Below are 24514 nucleotides of genomic sequence, written 5' to 3'. Positions count from 1 at the left end.
TGGAAGTTGTTTGTCCGAATTCACTTATTTGATGTCTGGAGTTTAGTGGAAGTTGTTTGTCCGAATTCACTTATTGATGTCTTGAGTTTAGTGGAAGTTGTTTGTCCGAATTCACTTATTGATGTCTTGAGTTTAGTGTAAGTTGTTTGTCCGAATTCACTTATTGATGTCTTGAGTTTAGTGGAAGTTGTTTGTCTGAATTCACTTATTGATGTCTTGAGTTTAGTGGAAGTTGTTTGTCCGAATTCACTTATTGATGTCTTGAGTTTAGTGGAAGTTGTTTGTCCGAATTCACTTATTTGATGTCTTGAGTTTAGTGGAAGTTGTTTGTCCGAATTCACTTATTTGATGTCTTGAGTTTAGTGGAAGTTGTTTGTCCGAATTCACTTATTGATGTCTTGAGTTCAGTGGAAGTTGTTTGTCCGAATTCACTTATTGATGTCTTGAGTTTAGTGGAAGTTGTTTGTCCGAATTCACTTATTGATGTCTTGAGTTTAGTGGAAGTTGTTTGTCCGAATTCACTTATTGATGTCTTGCGTTCAGTGCTAGTTGTTTGTCTTAATTCACTTATTGATGTCTGGAGTTTAGTGGATGTTGTTTGTCTTAATTCACTTATTGATGTCTGGAGTTTAGTGGATGTTGTTTGTCCGAATTCACTTATTGATGTCTTGCGTTCAGTGCTAGTTGTTTGTCTTAATCCACTTATTGATGTCTTGAGTTCAGTGGTTGTTGTTTGTCCGAATTCACTTATTGATGTCTTGAGTTCAGTGGAAGTTGTTTGTCCGAATTCACTTATTGATGTCATGAGTTTAGTGGAAGTTGTTTGTCCGAATTCACTTATTGATGTCTTGAGTTTAGTGGAAGTTGTTTGTCCGAATTCACTTATTGATGTCTTGAGTTTAGTGGAAGTTGTTTGTCCGAATTCACTTATTGATGTCTTGAGTTTAGTGGAAGTTGTTTGTCCGAATTCACTTATTGATGTCTTGAGTTCAGTGGAAGTTGTTTGTCCGAATTCACTTATTGATGTCTTCAGTTCAATGCCTTTGTTCACAGGCGAGGTTCTCCAATGTAATTGTTTGAATAAATTGAAGCTTCACTGAGAAATACGATAATTCCCCGCTGAAGATCGAAGACCTCCATGACATTTCCAATGTCGGCTACACCTTACCTTCAAATTCATTGGCATTCTCAGCAATATGATGTAAAAGATTTGAAGAAATTGGGAATATTATCAGTTTAACATTATGTTAAGATCTTTATTGCCAGGGAAAAATCAGAGTCCATTCTCCCTTACTGCATTATAGATTGCCAATCCCAGAACGACGATAAACACAGAAATAAGAGTATCGTCATCTGCTGGTGGTTCATTACCTGTGACGGGACTGGCAGCGCTACTTATCATCAGTTGTAGTTTACCGACCAACTGGTTGATCAAGGTTGGCGAGAATTGACCAGAAACTCTCCAACAAAGGAAGGAGAAACAACAAATAAACAACAAGTGGCGAGTTGGCGACATTTCCCGGTTATGTTGGTAGATATAAAAATTTGGCCTGTCCTTTGAAGTATATCTGTACTGTTTAGACAATGAAGGATTTCTACTGGATTTAACACCCTATAGAATGTCGATCTGAAATGGTTAATTTTCTCAAGGGTGTCCTTACCAAACAAAGTTCTGTTCCGTTTAACAAATAATATATAGATGATGATTGTCATAAGAACATTGTCACTGCCTTCCCATTGTATACAAGGTAGCAGCTACCATCTCTCTTGCTGGGATTCAAATGGCAGTTCATTATAGATGATATATTTCGCTTTACATAGCCCGATTACTTCCAATAATTCCACAAAGCAAAGTGATGAATGCTGTTGGTGTGTATTCTGTAAAAGATTACATTTCATAAAAGATATAAAAACCTCAGAGAATTCTTAATTAAAATAATATACATATCAATTTAATGTATTCATAATTAAGCATTGATAAAGTGTTCCTTGGTACACACATTTAAACATGATGTTATACCCTCCGCTGAAACACGACAGTAAGCGTATTTAATTTCAAGAAAAAGGACGAATTGATGAATTGGTATTTCCAAAATATCTAACAGTAAATTTAAAAAAAAAAAAAAAAAAAAACAAAACAAAAAACAAACAAAAAATAATAACTTAAACAGTACAACCATGGTTTAGCGCAAGCCTTTAACGGGAAAAAAACAAACGAAATTAAGTGTGCCGCTAAAATATGTACGTTTTCAGTATGTTTCTTGTGCCACATTGTTTCCCGTAAACATTTCCCAGTTTTCCATCAATATATCGACAAATTTCTTGATATCGTCAACATTTTACTGGAAAATGGTTGCGATATCAACATACCATATAAATCTTCATATTTTACAGATTTTACAGATCTTTTTTCACAAGCAGACATTTTCAAAAGCGAAAACATTTAATATTTATATGGTGGTTACGCTTATCGTGTATTTAAACATTTCAACAAAACTTTCCAAACTTATTTCAAATAAATTTGTGAATGGAGGCATTGAATCAAATGAAATCATTTTAGGTTTGTTTGAGGAGCCACGGAATTGAACAATGTTTGAATTGTGTGAAATTGCTTTAAAATGAAAAAATAATTAGTGGAAAATCCTGCTGTAAGAAACGTACACAACTACAAGGAGAGATTGTAAATATTGAAAAAACAAAACAAGATTTTATAAAATGATATTATTTTAAGTATAGTAATAGATAATACATAGAATAGCTAAATTGATCCTGTTATAATTAGAACAGTTGGGTATGTGACAATGAGCATGGTGTACCATTTCATATTCTGATAAAAACTTTTACACTTTGGAATAATATTTTCATAATGTTCCTATTTCGCGAGATATTGACAGGGATTGATCTTCTTCAAATCCACTGTAATTCGAATACACTTAATTTTGATATGTTTAACTTGTTAACAAGCTCTGTATCAGTTTAAATTATGGAAAAGAAGTCAGGATTATTTTATCCAAAATCCATAGTATACAAATGTATGTTGGGTGACGAATTTAGTGCAGATACAGTTTAAACTGTTAAGTGAATGTACAACCGCCCCATATCGCTGTTCTGTTCTTCTAGAAACTCATCCCTGATGCTAGACACCTACATTGCGGCCACCCAGAAGGAATATCAGAAAATTCAAAACATCCTGAACAGCAATTAATATATAAAGGCGAGTTGCCTTTACCACGTGATTTTATCAATTTCATACTTTTTTGCAAACTGAATTATTTAAAAAGATCATGCGATATGTATATACTGAGACGTTCTCATTATTCATCATACGTTCAACGGTGGATAGAGGGGAACTATAATTATCGGGAATTTGAAGATATCACAGACAAAAGTGCCACACATATGCCACATGGATAAAACGTTTACTGTGATACACGCATGTAAATTTCACATGTATCTCGCATGTAACAACAAGACATGCGATTCTCGTGCGTGTCAAGTAGACATGTAAATCGCATGATAATCGCATGTGGATGACATGAACTTTTCATTCGAAAATCATGCGTGTGGAAAATCATATGATATACGCATGAAAATCGTGTGAAAATCGCATGAAAAATGCCACGCATGTAGCACATGTGTGACACTTCTGCCTGTACATTGTCCAGTTTAAATACTAAACAGTGATGGCATTGCGTTTTATTTGCTCTGTTTCTTTCGCATAGGTATGTCTATGTGAATGTCAATCACATGTAAGTTCTGTTAAGATAGCTTAAATATATGTTTGATTGTCTCTTTTATTAATATAAGAATAGTATGTACTTTTCATATTTATATATGAAATTCTTGATGCTCATGAAATATTATACTTTCCAAAAAAGGTTTGCAAATACAATGTATATTTAGCAATATACATGTACAAGATTTAAAACAAATTATACGTAATGTGCAATCATTTACCCTTCCCAAAGTATAATATTCTTTTAATTAATCTGATACGAAATTATTCTTAAGATTAAACTAATTTCTGTAAAGGCTCTTGTCATAAGCCAACCTAGTGCTATACTTACTAAATCAAGATTTAGATAAAACTAATAAAGACGCTGCATAAAATACGTACCTTTTATGAATGTGTCCGTCAATTAATACATATGTCTGGAAGATGATTTACTATCGAATTAGTGCGACATGGATCTTTTAGTAATGATATTTTAACCACCACTGGTTAAAGTTCTAAGAATGTTATACACGAATCAGAGCTCGTGTCGCCCAGGTAAACACCAAGGTCAGACATACTGGTACCATACAAGGATATATAGTATCAATTTCCTTGCCTTCAGGTAACAGATAGATTTACACTTATTGACCTCTCTATATGCTTGTAAAGGTAAGAATGCTACAAATTGCTGTATATCTGAACTGGAACGGAATAAAGCTGACATTCATAAATTGTTTTAATCAGAGGCTAGTGCAGTAGGTATTTCGCGAAGACTGCATGGATTCGATTTTCTGATTTGAGGTCAGAGGGTATGCGGTCACCTGACGGATCACGTTGATTTCAAGATTCCCTCAAATATCAAAACCATTTTTACTATTCCATCGGGACAAACAAAAGTGATTGATATAAATTTACTTTTTTTTGTAATGATAATCTTTGATAAAGAAGAATGAAAACACATCAGTATAAAAGAAAAAAATGTAGCAAATAAAGTCATTTATAATATTTCAGAAATACATGAATGAAGTTAATTGCAATATAATTATAATAACTTATATAGAAAAATAATTGATACCCTGACAAGGACCATTATAGGCTTAGCCTGTTGTTCAACCATTTACGTATATATCTCTATGTAATTGTATGTGTTTTCAATTTATTATTGAATAATATAAAATTTGTATAAAAAGGACTTAATAAAATGATTCTTCCATCTTTGATGCTCTGTAAAGATCAATTGAGTCCTACGATGTTTTAAACACTGTTAAAATATTTTTGATAAAAATACAAAACATATTAGATATTATTCAAATAAGTTTATTTTGGTAAATAGCTGTTATACAATGGAAGCAAATGTCAAAATATAGATGAAATGACATGTACACGACAAAGAATAATTATAAACATATCAATTTTGTCACATTCAGTCTATATTGATTTTAGTCGAGTTCCTGTTTCCGTTCTTTGCTTCATTGGTAAGGACTGATAAAGTTCCCTCTCGACCTCAACAAAACAACAAAGGTCGCGAGAGCTGCAATAGGCACAATGGAAGTCTTTTTCTCCTCTACAGGCTCAGGACTCGGCCCGGAAATCAACAACTGTAAGTTATTGACCAACTGACTGATCAGGCTCGGCGAAAACTGGCCGGAAACACATAAACACATCACAGCGCATGTCAATACAAACAGCAGATGTTTACAGAGGACCATTTCAAATGGTTAGCAGCAGTTTTATATAGTTGTGTTACGTCAGACTTTCGTTTCAGTTCAATAATGACATGAGCGTAAAAGAGAGAAAAAAGGAAGTAAGCAATTTCAACCAACGTGATAACTTCAATATAATTCACCGGTATCATCAACAAATGATGTCCTCTTTGAAAGCTGTATTGTTACTTGTACCAGAAGATATGACGTGTATGCCACTTTAGGACATCTAGAAATATTGTTTTTTCTTTAGTTTAATCAAGTTCAAGCATCCGCAGTCATGTCAGGGAAGGGAATGAGTGTCCGATGATTTCTACGTAAATACAAAATGTCGGATCTGTAAGATAAAAAAGCAAATGATTGGAAAGGTAGCAGTTACAATAATATTTAAAGTTTCAAAAGACAAATTATTTTGCGTTTTTCTAAAAAAAGATGAGAAAATCGTTCCTGGTTTTTGGAATTTCGGATTTTTCATAAGGTGTTGTCTTACTACCGGAAATAAGGATTGTAAACAAAGATAATTGTTCTTGTAGTTTTGTCTGATAATAGTCTTATGAATACATGATTAATGCAAAATATGCAAATATGGCATTAATCTCAACATCATTCCGTTATATCAGAGCTGTATGATTTGCGTAATTCAAAAATGCTTAAACTCAAAAATCTGTGTTTGGATTTCTACAAATGCTGGAACTGACCGTACTGTCTGCAAAAAAAAAAAAAAAAAAAAAATCCTGCTAAAAATCTTTACGATTCCATCAGGTATTGGTGTATTAACGTTCGGGTAGAAACAAAAGGCAGTTTAGCAAAGAAGACTATTTCAATACTTATGTCGAAATTGAAGCTTTTTAACTATAAATGCTAATAATTAAAAACTATAAAATAGGATTTTTAATTGAATGAAGTTTGATGTTTCGCAGGAGATCATTTTCTAAAAGCCTATTGTATTCCTAAACCCTTTTCCCAGCACAATGTACAAAATGTAATATTCTTTTGGTTTCATTGTTTATGACTGTAAAACAACAAATACATGATACACCTATTGTACTAGAATCCTATTGTCATTTCTAATTACCTATCCACACCAGCATATCATTAGTCATTTGATTAAATCAGAAATCGATTATCGTATAGACAATGACGTGACGTCATTAATTGTGAATGGCACAACAAAATGGCTGTCTCTATTTGATTAAGTCCTCCACATTTTGATTTAAAATCTGTCAAAATGTAAGTTTTCTGGATTATATGATAGAAGTATCTAAAATATGTTCAAATGAGATTTTTTAAACTCGTTTTTATTTTCGCGAGTCTTCTATTACTCGATTCATAAAAACGCATAAGAAATTAAAACTCACTTAAGATCTTAACTATATCAAGCGCTTTTTCAAAATTGTCATTTTTAAGACATTTTTTTCTTAACATGATAAACAAAACCTTGTTAAGACTCTTCTATCCTCCAGTAAGAACTTTTATGTCGTAAGTACAAATAATCTAATTCAGATTTCTATAACCTTGATATCGAATCTTCAGAGTGAGCGATTAGCTTAAAATTCTCTTTGCGTTAAAAAAAATCTCAGCAAATTTTAAGCACCAACAAAAACAAAAATCTGTGGCAAAGTGATCTGATTTGTGTTTTACGAGAAATTTTACTTAGAGGGAAAATTTTCTTCTTAACTAACTGCTTTTAAATTATTATAATTAATTTTTCTTTGTTTTCATGGTAAATACTCAAATGTGATTGGTCGAAAAATTCTTTTCATTCTTCTATGAAAGAAATTCCGAGAATGGCGCGAAAAATGTGACGTCACAATACGACAATTGACGTTGCGTATTGATTTGAGAAAAAGAATCCCCATTAAAACCAGTAAAATTGTACATGTTTTAAATTAGAACATCATTTTCAAAAATTAATTATAAGCGTTGATGTCAATTATTTTTTAGTTTCATCGGCGTATGAAACAAATTTTGTTTGCAAACTTCTGTAAGAATCCGCTACGCGGATTCATACAGTTTGCAAACAAAATTTGTTTCATACCCCGATGAAACTAAAAAAAAATGACATCAATGCTTAATTAATTTCAAAAGTCAACATTATCATTCATTTTTCCAATAACCATATTTGCATTGTTACAATGTTTTAACGACATTTCGTATGATTTTAGTATCATAAAAATTAAAATACGTGTATTTGCGCAGATACGTTTTAAATATAATCTAATTTCTTCCACAAAATATTATGATTTGATGTTGTATTTGAAATGATTGTCTGATATTAAATGACCATATTAAAATAACTGTCAGCACATGTACCTACCTTTTCTCTATAAGTCCAAGTAAACAGACGATGCTACCTGATCAAAGTCAGTTGATGGCAATGACAGTCGACGAATTTTAATTCCAGTGAAACTCTAATGAGAAAATAGCCCGAGGGTTTACCTATGTTGTCAACCAGATAAACAGCAGGTAAATTTTGACACTTGAACATCAGACAAGCTGGGACCTAATATACCTATGTTTATATAATTAAAACACAGGTAAACTGGCAATGAACTTTTGGTACCAGTCGAAATGTTAAAGTAAATAAGATATAAGAACTGTATAGTCATATGAATCAGAAAGTCCGTTTCGATATGTGTATATTTGAGCACGTTATAAATAATGTTGTGTCTATTGTAAAAGAGATAAATACTTGGGTATATATTGGTCGCTATGTAGTAGCGTTGTAAATCTAGCCTGGAAGAGATGAAAGAAGATTTGCTACCTGTATATGTTGCAAAGTGAATGATGATGATGATGAAGAGGAGGAGGAGGAGGAGGAGGAGGAGGAGTTTACTGCGAGGAGGAGGAGGAGGAGGAGGAGGAGGAGGAGTTTACTGCGAGGAGGAGGAGGAGGAGGAGGAGGAGGAGGAGGAGTTTACTGCGAGGAGGAGGAGGAGGAGGAGGAGGAGGAGTTTACTGCGAGGAGGAGGAGGAGGAGGAGTTTACTGCGAGGAGGAGGAGGAGGAGGAGGAGGAGAGGAGGAGGAGGAGGAGGAGGAGGAGGAGGAGTTTACTGCGAGGAGGAGGAGGAGGAGGAGGAGCAGTTTACTGCGAAGGTATGAAAGAATGAGTAAAACGAAATACTTAGTGAGGAATGTAAGGAGCAGTAGTTGCAATGAAAGGTGTTGTGCAATGAGACAGCTTTTTAAGAGAAGAGATTTTGTAATACATAATATTTACTTTTAAACAAGACATATTATATTGATCCATGCTTCCCAATTGTATAATTAAATTTCAAATATATTGCCATCACGTTGCGGCCATATGCACACCTCTAATACACCTGATCTTCTCTCTGTTGCACTCACAGTCGTAATCAACGGTAACTGTTGACAGGGTTAACTCTCCTATATCTTAATTAACGCTGGCCTTCAGGGCTTTCCAGTGTTCATACTATTACCTATCGCTTAGAGTAGTAACTACTGGTTAAGAGTACATTTACGTTAGGTTATACGTAATAAACTTGTTCAGTATTATTTTACGTTCTTATACAAATAAAAGTATTTGCCACATAAGCTCATATTTGCTGATAATACACTCTATTCAATATTTATCCTCACTGGATATCGTTGTCTTACGCCAGATCGGCTTGGCTGTTGGATCCCCCCCCCCAATAAACAAACAAGCAAACAAAAAACAAACAAAAACAAAAACAAACATGCATCAGGTTTATATTTCATATTGACATGAGGAATTTTAGCAAATTGTTTCAAATACATAATTTATGTACATGTATTTCGTTTGCTTTAATGAAGACGAAACTCGTACATATTCGTAAATCTTGGATAAATGTTACACTGTGTCCTCTGTGGAGGTCATCAGTTTCCCTTCGTTTAAGAATTATAGTGTGTGAATGCTGAATTTTTATTTTTGCTTGAAGAGGAAAACGAATAATTCTTTTTGTCAAATAAATATGTTCCTTCGTTCATTCAACGACCAGTTAATCGGAACAGATTACTTTAAAACCAAAGGGGCTCACGAAACATTGCAATAACAAAGTAATAACAAAATTTTCGATTGACGATTTATTGAACAAGGTCGTTGTGTTCAATTACAAGAAGTTTATGAAGATAATACTTGAACAACTTTTACGTTGTGACATCACGGAGACGAATGTCATTGTCATAAAGGTGAGCAGACGACACTTTTTGACGACAGCAGATTTATCGCCGCCATCACCTGTGTCATTGTTACAGTAATGGTCTAACAAGAAAGATTCCGTCCGTTATGGTTTTAAAACTACGGCAGATATTTGACGTCGATTTATTTCCGTGGATTTGAACCATAGCCAGGTTCGATATATGTGAGTTACTGTTTTTAGCAGCTTTCTCGTATATATTGCTAGATGTGATTATGTGAACCGATTCGAATTTTGACGTACATTCATTGTTTACATCGTCGCTTAGTACGATATAACTATTGATCACAAATAAATAAATAAATAAATAAACAAACAAATAAATAAATTAATTAATTAATTAAACAAAATACGGAAAAACACGTTTCTTTATTTTATACCATTCATTGATCAAACAGAAATAAGATTTTTTTGTAAAGCTAACCGCTTCCAAAGTTAACCCATCCACCGACTTCAATCAGAAATCCTGAGAAACTGGAAAAGTATTCGTCTATTGAAGCGTTGTGTTGTCAAAATTTCCATCTGACCTGACGTACACAATGTCCCCGACCGATAGGTTTACAATCACGGAAGTGGACGAGGAAGCCCGGGAGTACATCGGTTCTGCTAAAACCCTGGCTATCACCTCCCCGTTTTTGACGATTTCCGCCCCAAATCTGTGTCCATGTTCTACCTGTATGGTGATGTAGAAGACATAAGTGCCCGGCTGTTGACACGTAAAAACACCTGTTTGTGGATTATAGCTATCCCCATCATTGGTGAGCACGTGATCCATGACGATTTTAGCGTTATGATTCAAATGTGACGTACGGTTACTGAGACTGGCGACGAGTGATGATGCTGCTGCATCATCACTCGTCCTCACTGAAATGCGAATTATAAAATATATAATGATACATTAATTGAATAAATAAATGAAAATGTAATGAGCTTCATATGGGGGTCTATCAGAAAGGCCTAAATGAATGAGTTTGCTTGAATAATGATGGAGGTTTTGAAAAATAAAAAGCGGTCGGTGCGCTGGTGTATGTGTGGTATTGTATTTTACAGAAGAATATGTATATGTGATATTTTATTTCATAATTTGAAACTAATACGCCAGTCATTGATATCGGTTGAAACACATGTAATAACACTATTGTGAACTCTTTATTCTAAATTATTACGCTCACGATTATTTTTCATTATAGAGCTCAATTTAATTACAGCCAAAAGAGTCTTATAATACTATATACATGTAATAGTCCAATATAGAAAGCGTAGTTGAAACAAGAAACCGTATATGAGCCATCTTAGGTGTTTACGTATTAACTAAGCATAAATATTAGTCAATGAATACAGAACTGCTTCGTCCTCCCAGGCCTCGTCAATGATGCTAGGAACCAACATTGTGGAATTCCATAATGAAGAGTTTAAAGAGTTACTAGCTGTATATATACGGAAATAGCTATATTGTCACATTCTTATGGTGTACTCTGTCAAACGTCGTCGTTGCTTCAAACATCATTTTGCATGAAACGAATACAAAAAACTTTATTAAATAACAGATACATATCTTGTATTTCTGATGGCTTTGCGTACCTGTTTTCATGGAAGAGGTCTTTATCTGTGAAACTAAATCCTGATACTTGTGTTGAAGGGTAGACAATTCTAATTGGACACTGACCAGTTCATTTTCAAGGCGTGACTTCTGTTTTCGTGCGGACGCCTCGACGGCCTGTAGACGGCGCTCATTGTCATCTCGGTCGCGCGCCAAGCTTCCAATCATAGATTCCAGTTTTACCAACCTTTAGTACAGCAGCTAACTAGCGATTTTCTGATGAATACTGCATTTTATGGTAAAAGCATGAAACTTTGCATGAACATAGTTTATGACCTAACAAAACATTTCAGATATGGACCCATCGCCGAAATTCCCTACTTCCGGTAAAAGTCCAAGATGGCGGACACATATACCTAAAACCATTGAAACAACATATTTTGCTTGGATCATATATTTTCAATTTTATCATATTTTTTAATGTGAAATATACAAGCACCATTTTCCATTTTATTACAACATGTTCCAGACACCACTTCCGGTTCAAATCTAATATGGCGGCCGCGGCCACCTATCGCAGTAAATTACATATAGCTAACCTTTCCAGAGGCGAACGCGCAAAGGCCAAAAGGGTGGTGCTCTCAAGGGAGACATTAGAAGAGAAGTGAAAGACAGGATTCCAAATTTAGTCGCCTTTTACTATCCTGTAATTGGGGCAGCAAGTGCAATTCTGCATTAACTGCAGAAGAGGCGCATGTAGTAATATAACATTTTTTCTAGAATTTGTTCGAAAACATTTAAGACTTGTTGGTATCTTCTAATGATAGAAATAAAGTCTTTGGAGTTAAGGAACACTTCTATAAATCCTACATGAATAAAGGTTCCAATCCCATTCAACAAAATTCCTGAAATTAAGAACATTAGTTTGACCTTATTCTTTATGGCAATTCTCGAATTGAATTGGATCTGAAGCGATGCGTTAACTGTCAGCAAGAAACTGAAGAAGCACTACAGTGTCCAGCCACTTCAAAATGAAAGGTTGCGGGTGCAGGCTACAATTTCATGAAGATAGAGGAACCTGGTTACCTGAAAAGTGACATTGACATCAGTGCTTTGGATGATGAAAGTGGACTTGCAAACTCACTACATACGAAGTGACAGAAGCATTGCAGTTTACAATATAACAATGAAGAAGTAGACAGAGCTGAGAAGCGCCATCATCAAGCTGACAACGAAAACGAATCTCTCAGAGGATGTCGAAAACACACGAGACAAGGCTTATCCTGCCGAACCACAATGCATGATAATATCTGTGTTTCCGGTATTGCGTGAAACACCTCTACCTGTATATGTAGGTATTCTTATGTATTGCCAAACTCGTAGTCGTTCATTTATTGACAGCTTGCTTCATCTTGGAATATGCATTTCATACGACAGAGTACTATCTTTGCCAACAAAGATAACAAACTTCCTGTACCGGAAATATCAGGAGGATGACATGATTTGCCCTCCTAGATTGAAAACTGACGTTTTAACAGCTGATGATTCTTTTCTTGGGACAGGGATATCACTTTTCCAGCACACATCTGAGGCCAGACCAGGGCACGACAGGTTCCCGATGTTGGCATATCTGTTCGCATCACGTCAAGTCTTCTTCAGTCTTATTCAAATGTTCCACCCGTATTCTTAGAGACGAATTTCCGGCTGTACCTCCAATAGACGACCTCAGGGCGGATATCGCCGACGTTTCTACTCCATTGCAAGACGAATACAGGTGGCTTCAGAAAAACGAGAAGCAACTAGAGATTTGGGAGAATCAACAGCTGTGTCATGGAGAGCTTTCCATGCAACACATGGAACTTCATCCAGTAGTAACCCGGATGTGTCAGTACTTCTGTCGTTATTTGAGGAATAATCGAAGTCTGTGACCATGATTAAACACTCAATGACGATCATCAGGAAATGTGTGCAGTCATTAAATCCAGGACAAATTCCGTTTATCGCACTTGGTCAACCGCTCTATGAGCTTGCGAAACAGATACAGTGGATTTGGCCCGATTCATATGGCGTCAACCAGTTCGTTGTAATGTTTGGTGGCCTGCATTTTGAGATGGGCCTGTTCAAATAAGTAAGTGACTGGTTGGAAGGATCGGGATAGACATTCGCATTAGCACAGGCGAACGTAGCCTCTTCTGGTACAGCATATTCCTTTCTTAAAGCTTCCCATGTAGCGAGGACGAGAAGAGCACACCAGCTAACTGTAATTGCTTTGTATAAACTGATGACCTCAGCCTATGGCAACTATTCAGAATCTTTCGAAGAACAACCAATTTTGTTTAGATGAATGTTGTCAAAGAATGACAAACGAAAGACCACAATTTAAGTACTGGCTGTCAACGTTTAAACTTGAATTTACCATCTTGCTTTTTGTCAAAGCCATCCGAAAAGGTAATTTTGAATTAAACATAGATATGTTGACAAGGTCAATCCCCTGGTTCTTCGCGCGTGACCATAAGTGAATCGATCTCTCCTAGAAAAATTGTTACAACACGCTAACATGCAACCCTCAACTCCAGTTGGGTGTTGGGGGTCGTGTGGGCGAATTCCCTACATCATACACAGAAAGTTCCTAAGCCGGAAATCCTTGGAAGGATACAGAGCACATTTTACAGCCATTCTGGATTTCATTGCCAGAATAATCATCGTTTACTAAAGAACTGATACACTGTGGTTGCAAGTAAGGTTGCAGAGGAGCATGTAAATGTGCAAAATCCTCACTTCCGTACACAGCTATGTGTACCTGTGGTATAACTAATGTTGAAAGAGATTGTAAAATGGAATGGAAATTAAGCAGAACAGGATGAACGTCAATAAATTTTGAAGTCAAATTGATAATGTCGAAGTTGACTTTTACCCTGGGGTTTAACTACAAAAAAAATGATAAAATAAAACCGGAAGTTGAATGACAATTTTCCATATTAGCTTATAGGAACTGGAAATCCAAACGAAAACAAGTCATGTGAGTCATCTTGCCACAAAAACAACATTGAAAATTTTGGTAGGCAACTATTGATGTATGGTACAAATCATGTTTTAGTAGTATGAAAGCAAAATGTGAAGTTTTTTTTTTAATTTGCAAATGTATTCGCCCTGAAACCCGGAAGTAGAAATGCATTTAGTTTCACAAAATGTGGCTTGTTTATAAGATTTAATATTGCTTCATAGCAGTAAATTCCACGATATTAGTACAAACAATGTCCTTTTAAAATTGATTATATTTTTGTTCCAATAAAAGAGAAAATTGTGACAATTTTAAAGGAAAACCGGAAGTTCAGGTTTTTAAAGAAAAAAAAAAAAAAAATGAAATATAAGTTGATTCGTTTGCACACTTAATAGATTGTTAATAAACAGTATTTTATTACATAATACATGATGTACAACATATCCAACCATTGTTTTTGCCTAAAATCTTGTTTTTGTGATACCGCGGCGGCCATCTTGGATTTTACCGGAAGTAGGGCTTTTTGGCGATGGGTCCATATCTGAAATGTTTTGTTTGGTTATTAACTTTGTTCACACCAAGTTTCATGCTTTTACCACAAAATGCAGTATTTTTCTCTTATCTGCTGTACTACTTGTACTAAGGTCAGCAGGTTGTTCAGTTCCGTGTACGTAAACTATACAGATTAAAGACAATGTCACAGGCCATTTATCGTAAAACATCATGAGGTGTGTAAGAACTTAATATAACACTCATTTTCGTTCCAATGAAATCACTTAGAAGAGTGCTTAAGAAAATGGCGATGAAAAAAATTATTGCTCCTGATATGTCGACTGTACTATTTAGTGTCTGATATACAAAACCGACAGTCAGTAGTCATTGACAGGCAGTGTGTGTTATCTCTCTCTCTCTCTCTCTCTCTCTCTCTCTCTCTCTCTCTCTCTCTCTCTCTCTCTCTCTCTCTCTCTCTCTCTCAGTACACTGGAACTTTTTGTCCCTATCATTACAAGTCAATGTTGAAAAGTTCAGAAATAGAACGGTGCATGTATCCTTTTTTTATGTTATCCATTTCCGGAAATTACCAATTTGCGCAATTGTGTTAAATCACACCCTATCCATAAGGCTTGGATTGTGATTAAACACAGCTGCTATTTATCATTAATAGCATTAACTAATTCCAACATGTCATGGATAACCACGCTGTCGGGCCAGTTTACCACGCTGTCATCCATACACTTACAATGTCATAGTTAGTCACGCTGTCGTCCACAAGGTCACGACACTTAACATGTCATAGTAAGTCATGTTATTATACCTTTACGTTTTTTTTCTATATATAGAAGTAATGTGATAATTTGACTATCAGCCTCGAGAGGATTGCGCATGTGTTTCCAGGACTATCACACCGTGTGACAGTTCGAAAAAACTGTCACACGGCAAACTGTCACCATGTTATTATACCTTTACGTTTTTTTTTTATATATAGAAGTAATGTGATAATTTGACTATCAGCCTCGAGAGGATTGCGCATGTGTTTCCAGGACTATCACACCGTGTGACAGTTCGAAAAAACTGTCACACGGCAAACTGTCACCCCCCCCCCCCCCCCTGCTGTAACGTCGTCAGAACGTTTGAAAGACAAAACGACATGCAAGCGCTTAATTGACACAGATTGTTTGTTGTTGCAGACGGTAGCCTAACAGTTTGTTTTCTCTCACGAAACTGTCAAACACGGATCAACACGCACGTTTTCAAAACGCCACAGACGTAGAGATCGAGTCATTATTAACGGACAGAGATAGCCAAAACACTAAAAGCGTCATACAAACGTCTATCAAGTTAGTGGAGGACTATCTAGCAGATTCTCATACCAGCACAAACATCTATAGGCCTATAGAGAAAAAAAAAACGTAAAGGTATAATAATACAGTTATCAAATGGGGTAATTCGGCAATAGTGATTTTGTCAGCCCCTCATCAACAACGGTTGTCCTCGGGCTAAAGCCCTCGTGCAACAGTTGTTGCTTCGGGGCTGACAAAATCACTATCGCCCTCATACCCATTTGATAACTGTATACTGTCCGACCAGTTTACCACGCTGTCGTCCACAAGGTTACTAGATCTACACTTAACATGTCATAGTAAGTCATGCTGTGCGACCAGTTTACCACGCTGTCGTCCACAAGGTTACTACACTTAACATGTCATAGTAAGTCATGCTGTGCGACCAGTTTACCATGCTGTCGGACCAGTTTACCACACTGTCGGGCCAGTTTACCACACTGTCGGGCCAGTTTACCACGCTGTCGGATCAGTTTACCACACTGTCGGACCAGTTTACCATGCTGTCGTCCATTAGTAACCACACTGATTCATTTGGAAACTCGACATGCCGCGATGTCGTTACTCCGCAGACACACTGTTCCAAATACAGTTGAGTGTAGACTAAAGGTTACACAAAGTGCACTCCGAGTGCACTCCGTTTGGACTCGGAGTGCACTCCGTTTGGACTCCAGGTAAACTTGGAGTGCACTCGGAGTGCACTCCAAGTTTACCTGGAGTCCTATCAGGCCCCAATCCTACCTGGGTCCACATGTATCACATGTACCTGTAACCAAGTACATATATACATAATGTTTATACATTATAAGACTCCTTAAACATGTAACAATAAGATATGTGTTACTTTTTTTTCTTTGTATATATCATCTTATTATTTTGGTGGTTCATTTTTCGTTGGTTAACTAACAGCATCTAATATAATTGATTTTTTCTATTAGTTAACCCTATATAAAATGAATAGATCTGGCACTTTGTTGAAAAATGTATGATAGCATTCCTTTGATTTGAAGAGTTTTAACAAGCCACGTCAATTAGTAGAAAATTGGCAATAAACAAAAATGTATTTGGTAAGTTGATTGTGGTCTCTCAAAATGTAGAGTTTGATTGTGTACTGGACTAACTTGTACTCGAAGTACTAAGTACTGTTTTTAATATATTTCAAATACTTTTCTTCCAACAGTTTATATTTATCTTAACATACAACAAAAAAGAAAGTTTTTTTTTATCACCTTGATAGCATATTCTGGATCTAATGTCAAATTTTGATTTACAGTTTAACATCAGATTTACATTTCTATTTGGTAAACCAACTTTTTTTTTGTTATGCCTGCCTCATTAAATCCAGGTCATACATGGAGTTCTTTTAACAGTTAGATCAGATACACCCCTCCCCCCCCCCCCCCCCCCCCAACTTCCAGGTCAATATTTACCTGTATATCAAGCGTGATTACACTGACTCCAATAATGACCCCTTCCTCCAAGTTTACCTCATAAGGTGTGAAGATCTGGACAGGTGTACACACAGTCATCTAACTAGATAAAGACCCCCTTAATTGTTAGATGGAAACTGGTCATCACACCTTACCTTTACCTAGCCCGAGTTTCCTCTGGCATTGACACCATGTCTGGTATGGTGTCAAGGCTAGAGGAAACTCAGGCTGACCTATACCAAGGTCATATAGAATATAGGTGCAGACTTGTGACGGTCGATATCTGACATTTTTGAAATTATATGATTGCCCATTCCTATCACAGTATTATAATATTAAAACAGTTTTAAGTCATTAATATAAAAAAAATATTTGAGAAAAAAAATTATTTCAAACTGGTACTATTACTTTATGTCTTTGATGATATAATGAAAGCATGTATAGAGTATGAGAGGTCAATATGTAAATCAACATAGATTAGTATAATTTTCATGTTTGAGTTAAGTAAATAGTTATCAAACATTCCATACACCAATTGCAGCGGGCCTTATGCAATTTTTTTTAAGTTTGAACATTTAACTTTATGATTTTATAATTGGCTTGAACAACCATTGTACATTCATGACCTGTATCTGTTACATACAATATATGAGTGACACATATCATGATAGATATTGACTGAATGGGAATGGAAAACGATGTAGTTCCAACAGGTCAGTTTTACAGGTAAATGGTACATGGCGTCCAACTGCCCTGAGGCAAATTTTACCTCAGGCTCTATAATCTTATTTCCTGGACGAGAACAATGTGTACTAATTACGGGTATAAGGCTATAAGGTTGGTTTTGGGAAATGGTGAATTTACATTCATTATACCATTTTGAATTACACTGAAATTATTCATTTTTTAAATTTTAATCTCTTTCTTTACAACTAATTTTTTAAAGCAATGTCTTTATATTTTTGAATATAACAAGATAAGAACTGTATCATTTCTTAATTTGATTTGCATTAATTTTTTTTAACTTGTATCATTTAACATTGTACCTCTACATACCGGACACCTGTATAAACCGGCCAATACGTTTGGTCTCAATGACTTACGGTTTAGACAGTTTACAATGTAATAAGAAACAGCTTATTTTTACTTTCTAATTTCAGTAAAGAATGACTTCATTTCAATAGAGTTTGTCTTCTTAAACCTGTTAACCAATTTGTTAATGGTTTTACAACTTATCTTGACATTTCCACCTTAATTACACTTGTATTTCGTTTATACATGTAATTTTGGTCTGATTAAGGCCTCTCAAATGGAGCTACATGTACAATCCCTTCCTTCAGTCAGGAGATAATCTTACTGTTCTGTTAATTGGCCTGAGGTTATAACTCTGTGACCCTGCTTTGCACAGCTTCATCATTCGAAGCCCTGTGACTGTTTTGACACAGGTATTTCTGTGAACCCAGGGCAGTACCTGTAGCTGGCTCCTAAAACTTACCTGGCACAGTATCAGGGGTGTCAGGCCAGAGTCAGTCATGCATGGCCAATACTAATAGCAATTAAACAGATACTTTCATTTATTATGGGTAGTCCAGAACTACATACTTGTGTGTACGTTATGTCAGAATATTAATTTAACTAGGTAATGCTCGTAAATATGTACAGTTGTAAATGTATATTTTTCTAATGATACATTTAAATATATAACCTATATAAACTAAAATGATTGTTTATTTTATAATTACTTGCCTGAATTGAGTACATATATGTAGAGAATGTCTTATATAAAAAAACACATACATAATTCATTAAATACTGTAAACTTTCGATATTTTGAATAATCAATAACATAATATAGATATATTATCTGAACTTCCTTTACAGTCATGATATATGTATAGTAATAAATATTCTAATTGAAATAATTTTCAATTCCTTAATAAAATGAAATACAATTTACTTACATCTTAATGAAATAAGAAATAATAAGCAATTAACTTTCATAGAAACCTGATTATAGCATAAATTGTATAACTGTCTTTTATGGATCTTAATAAATATAAATTTAAGATGTAGGCATTAATACCATGTATTAACAATAAAAGAAATATTCCTAGTAGACTAAACAAATGTTAATAGTAATATTAACAGAACATACATGATTTGTAAATATCTATCTATTTATATATAAATTATATTAAAAGCATCAAAGTATTAATATATATATATATGATATAGTCTGATTATAGAACTGGGGTAGGCATGGTGTCTTATAGGACTCCAGGTAGACTCGGAGTCCACTTGGAGTGCACTCCAAGTTTACCTGGAGTCCAAACGGAGTGCACTCCAAGTCCAAATGGAGTGCACTCGGAGTGCACTTGGGTGTAACCTTTAGTCTACACTCAACTGTACATACAACAGGAAAACATCAAACTGTACAAGATACTGTATGTGATAATTACAATTTCCCAATGGTGAATGTTTCATCTCTCGATAATTGCATCTTTTCTACTACTAGTCACAATGAAGGCTGATAAGCAGATGTGTGTCATGATCGCCATCTCATCTCATTAGAAAATATTAAAAATTATTTCTAGAATATAATTTAATTCATCATAATTAACACTACCTGTTTTTTTTATATTAGTAAGTTGATGGTATGTAGCAACATAGTTCAATTTATCCTGTACGATTATTTCCCTTGGTTTGGAAGATTTTTCATATTTTCAATTAACTCTAATTGAAAATATGAAAAAACTACCAAACCAAGGGAGGTAATCGTATTACCCTATCCCCTTTACAGTTCCTGATATTGGTAGCTAGCCTGTGAATCCCCTTTACAGTTCCTGATATTGGTAGCTAGCCTGTGAATCCCCTTTACAGTTCCTGATATTGGTAGCTAGCCTGTGAGACACAAATGCCCTCCCACCCTCAGAATTTAGATTGAATCTGGGTCTGCTGTTTTTTTCCATTGTATGTTCGAAGGGTATCACTAAGGAAACGTCAAGGCTTCGAACACAGACCATGAGGTTCCAGAGTTTCTCTTGCACAACAGATTGCTGCTACATGTTATATGAACTTTGACTTAAAATTTGGTTTCAAAGATATCAAATAGTATTAGTTAGTATCTGCTATGATTGTTTTTTTTTTTTTTGTTTTTTTTGTTTTTTTTTTTGCTTTTTGTGTGTGTGGCTCCCAGTTTCCTCCCTAACTTTATTAGCTCGCGTGGTTGCAGTCATTGGTCATCATTTGCCACATATCATAACAGTTAGCAAAAAATAAACCCAACATAAAATGTGTAATTTTTGCTTGATGCTATTTGTTTGAGTTGTGTTCTATTTGATAATCACTATTCTTACACATGCTCCATTTGTGTGTTCGCCACTACACATGGGTCGCATTTGTGTTAAACAGTGTTGTATTACGTCCAGAGCTCCAACTGTAGTCTAGTCCGGAGTATTTTAACTTTGCTTAGTAAAACTAAGATGCAGTTGTACATAGTAACATATGCTTCAACATAGTAACATGGAGTTTATGTAGTTACATATAGTTACACATAGTAACATGTAGTTTTACGTAGTTACATATAGTTACACATAGTAACATGTAGTTTTACGTAGTTACATATAGTTACACATAGTAACATGTAGTTTTACGTAGTTACATATAGTTACACATAGTAACATGTAGTTTTACGTAGTTACATATTGTTTTGCATAGTAACATTTAGTTTTACGTAGTTACATATAGTTACACATAGTAACATGTAGTTTTACGTAGTTACATATAGTTACACATAGTAACATGTAGTTTTACGTAGTTACATATAGTTACACATAGTAACATGTAGTTTTACGTAGTTACATATAGTTACACATAGTAACATGTAGTTTTACACGTGTAGTAACATATGTAACGTGTAGTTTTTTAAGTAATGTATAGTAACGTACAATGTATAGTTACATACAGTCACATGCAGTCACATATAGTTACACATAGTTACACATAATTACATATAATCACACAGTTAGATACAGTAACATATAGTTAGATACAGTAACGTATAGTTAGATACAGTAACATATAGTTAGATACAGTAACGTATAGTTAGATACAGTAACGTATAGTTAGATACAGTAACGTATAGTTAGATACAGTAACATATAGTTACACAGTTATATACGGTAACGTATAATTACACATAACTACTTTGTTACAGTGATGTGATTCCTCCTCCATCACTTTGCGCTTTTACAAGGAGTATGTTGTAATAACCATTTTACTCTATAAGAGGCGCTTCCTTTGACTGCCGTTGTAGGGGAGGGCACTCCCAAACATTAAATAACTGGACCGACCTCTAGACCAGTAATGTTGTGCACTATCAAACCACATGGCTGTTGTCGTTATCGTAAACAAACTGCGATTCGAAAGAGAATTTTAAAAAGTTTTGTCAGATAGTAATTATCATGACATTGTAATGATTCGGCGTGATGATATTAATAACATTCGTTTGATATTATTGAAAAATAGCGTAGATTCCATTGTTCTTTGTTGCTTTGTTTTAGGATTCCATTTCAAATCCTGTATTTTTTCTCGATATTTCTTGCCTCATATGTCCAAGTTTTGGTTTTGTTTTCCATTGTTGAGCGTCCCATGAACTGCTATGATCATTTAAGGAGAGCCTCCCCTGTCTGCGAGATGCTTGAGTGTGGCGAGTTCGTGTGATATGGAAGGCTGAAGTATGTTTTTGTTTACTTTACGATAGAGCGAAACTGATCTCGACATTTTCCCTTCTTGCTTTTTATATCAAAACTTCCACTTCAAAATACGCGATTTCTTCATTTCTCATTCGTTTAGAAATTTAACTTTTCTTATGACAGACTTTTTTCTTTTGGTTATCGAGCGGTATAAGACTGCCACTGAAAAAATCCAGATCGGTAGATATGTATCCAGATATCGTGAAATCTAAATAGCAGTACAATAACTTTAAGTGTAAAATATGTACAAATATCACCAATGATGGTGTGTTTCTTAAACCTCTAACAGTTGGCTTGATTCATGGATCATCATTTTTGAAACAAAGGAAAGTAACTATGATACAACAGGACGGGGATCAGATGATAGGACGAGGATCCGATGATAAGACGGGGATCAGATGATAGGACGGGGATCCGATGATAGGACGGGATCCGATGATAGGACGGGGATCAGATGATAGGACGGGGATCCGATGATAGGACGGGATCCGATGATAGGACGGGGATCAGATGATAGGACGGGGATCAGATGCTAGGACGAGGATCATATGATAGGACGGGGATCATATGATAGGACGGGGATGATAGGACGGGATCAGATGCTAGGACGGGGATCAGATGATAGGACGGGGATTAGATGATAGGACGGGGATCAGATGATAGGACGGGGATCAGATGATAGGACGGGGATCAGATGATAGGACAGGGATTAGATGATAGGACGGGGATCAGATGATAGGACGGGGATCATATGATAGGACGGGGATCAGATGATAGGACGGGGATCATATGATAGGACGGGGATCAGATGATAGGACGGGGATCAGATGATAGGACGGGGATCATATGATAGGACAGGGATTAGATGATAGGGCGGGGATCAGATGCTAGGACGGGGATCAGATGATAGGACAGGGATTAGATGATAGGACGGGGATCAGATGATAGGACGGGGATCAGATGCTAGGACGGGGATCATATGATAGGACGGGGATGCTAGGACGGGATCAGATGATAGGACGGGGATTAGATGATAGGACGGGGATCATATGATAGGACGGGGATCATATGATAGGACGGAGGTCAGATGATAGGACGGGGATTAGATGATAGGACGGGGATTGGACGGGGATCAGATGCTAGGACGGGGATCATATGATAGGACGGGGATCAGATGATAGGACGGAGGTCAGATGATAGGACGGGGATCAGATGATAGGACGGGGATTAGATGATATGACGGAGATCAGATTATAGGACGGGGATCAGATTATAGGACGGAGATCAGATTATAGGACGGAGATCAGATTATAGGACGGGGATCAGATGATAGGACGGGGATCAGATTATAGGACGGGGATTAGATGATATGACGGAGATCAGATTATAGGACGGGGATCAGATTATAGGACGGAGATCAGATTATAGGACGGAGATCAGATTATAGGACGGGGATCAGATGATAGGACGGGGATCAGATTATAGGACGGAGGTCAGATGATATGACGGAGATCAGATTATAGGACGGGGATCAGATGATAGGACGGGGATCAGATTATAGGACGGAGGTCAGATGATATGACGGAGATCAGATGGTAGGACGGGGATCAGATTATAGGACGGAGATCAGATTATAGGACGGAGATCAGATGATAGGACTGAGATCAGATGAAATGACGGAGATCAGATTATAGGACGGAGGTCAGATGATAGGACGGGATCAGATGATAGGATGGGGATCAGATGATAGGACGGGGATCAGATGATAGGACGGAGATCAGATGAAATGACGGAGATCAGATTATAGGACGGAGGTCAGATGATAGGACGGGATCAGATGATAGGATGGGGATCAGATGATAGGACGGGGGTCAGATGATAGGACAGGGATCAGATGATAGGACGGGGATCAGATGATAAGACGGGATCAGATGATAGGACGGGGATCAGATGATAGGACGGGATCAGATGATAGGACGGGGATCAGATGATAGGACGGGGATCAGATGATAGGACGGGATCCGATGATAGGACGGGGATCAGATATCAGGACGGGGATCAGATGATAGGACGGGATCAGATGATAGGACGGGGATCAGATGATAGGACGGAGATCCGATGATAGTATGGGGATCAGATGACAGGACGGGGATCAGATGATAGGACGGGATCCGATGATTGGGCGGGGATCTGATGATAGGATGGGGATCAGATGACAGGACGGGGATCAGATGATAGGACGGGATCCGATGATTGGGCGGGGATCTGATGATAGGATGGGGATCAGATTATAGGACGGAGATCAGATGATAGGACGGGGATCAGATGATAGGACGGGATGAGATGATAGG

The 24514-nt window shown here is 36.2% G+C and overlaps 1 protein-coding gene and 1 long non-coding RNA gene across 2 annotated transcripts; both read right to left on the bottom strand.

Annotated features, from left to right (window-relative positions):
• Nucleotides 1-5016: 5016 nt before the first annotated feature.
• Nucleotides 5017-7796, bottom strand: LOC117341481. The gene is made up of 2 exons (XR_004535643.1): nt 7736-7796; nt 5017-5755 (listed from the first exon to the last, which is right to left on the bottom strand). It is a non-coding gene; the product is annotated as an uncharacterized LOC117341481 (long non-coding RNA).
• A 2291-nt stretch (nt 7797-10087) lies between these two features.
• On the bottom strand, nt 10088-11365 carry LOC117341666 (complement C1q tumor necrosis factor-related protein 7-like). Its single transcript, XM_033903537.1, has 2 exons — nt 11179-11365; nt 10088-10461 (listed from the first exon to the last, which is right to left on the bottom strand). Exons 1-2 carry the CDS (start codon nt 11363-11365, stop codon nt 10088-10090), a joined length of 561 nt encoding a protein of 186 aa, XP_033759428.1.
• Between the last annotated feature and the right edge of the window lie 13149 nt (nt 11366-24514).

Source organism: Pecten maximus, chromosome 2, assembly GCF_902652985.1.
Source record: "Pecten maximus chromosome 2, xPecMax1.1, whole genome shotgun sequence".
Classification (NCBI taxonomy): Eukaryota; Metazoa; Mollusca; class Bivalvia; order Pectinida; family Pectinidae; genus Pecten; species Pecten maximus.
Note: the sequence above shows the minus strand (reverse complement) of the source record. Positions and strands in the feature narration are given on the sequence as shown.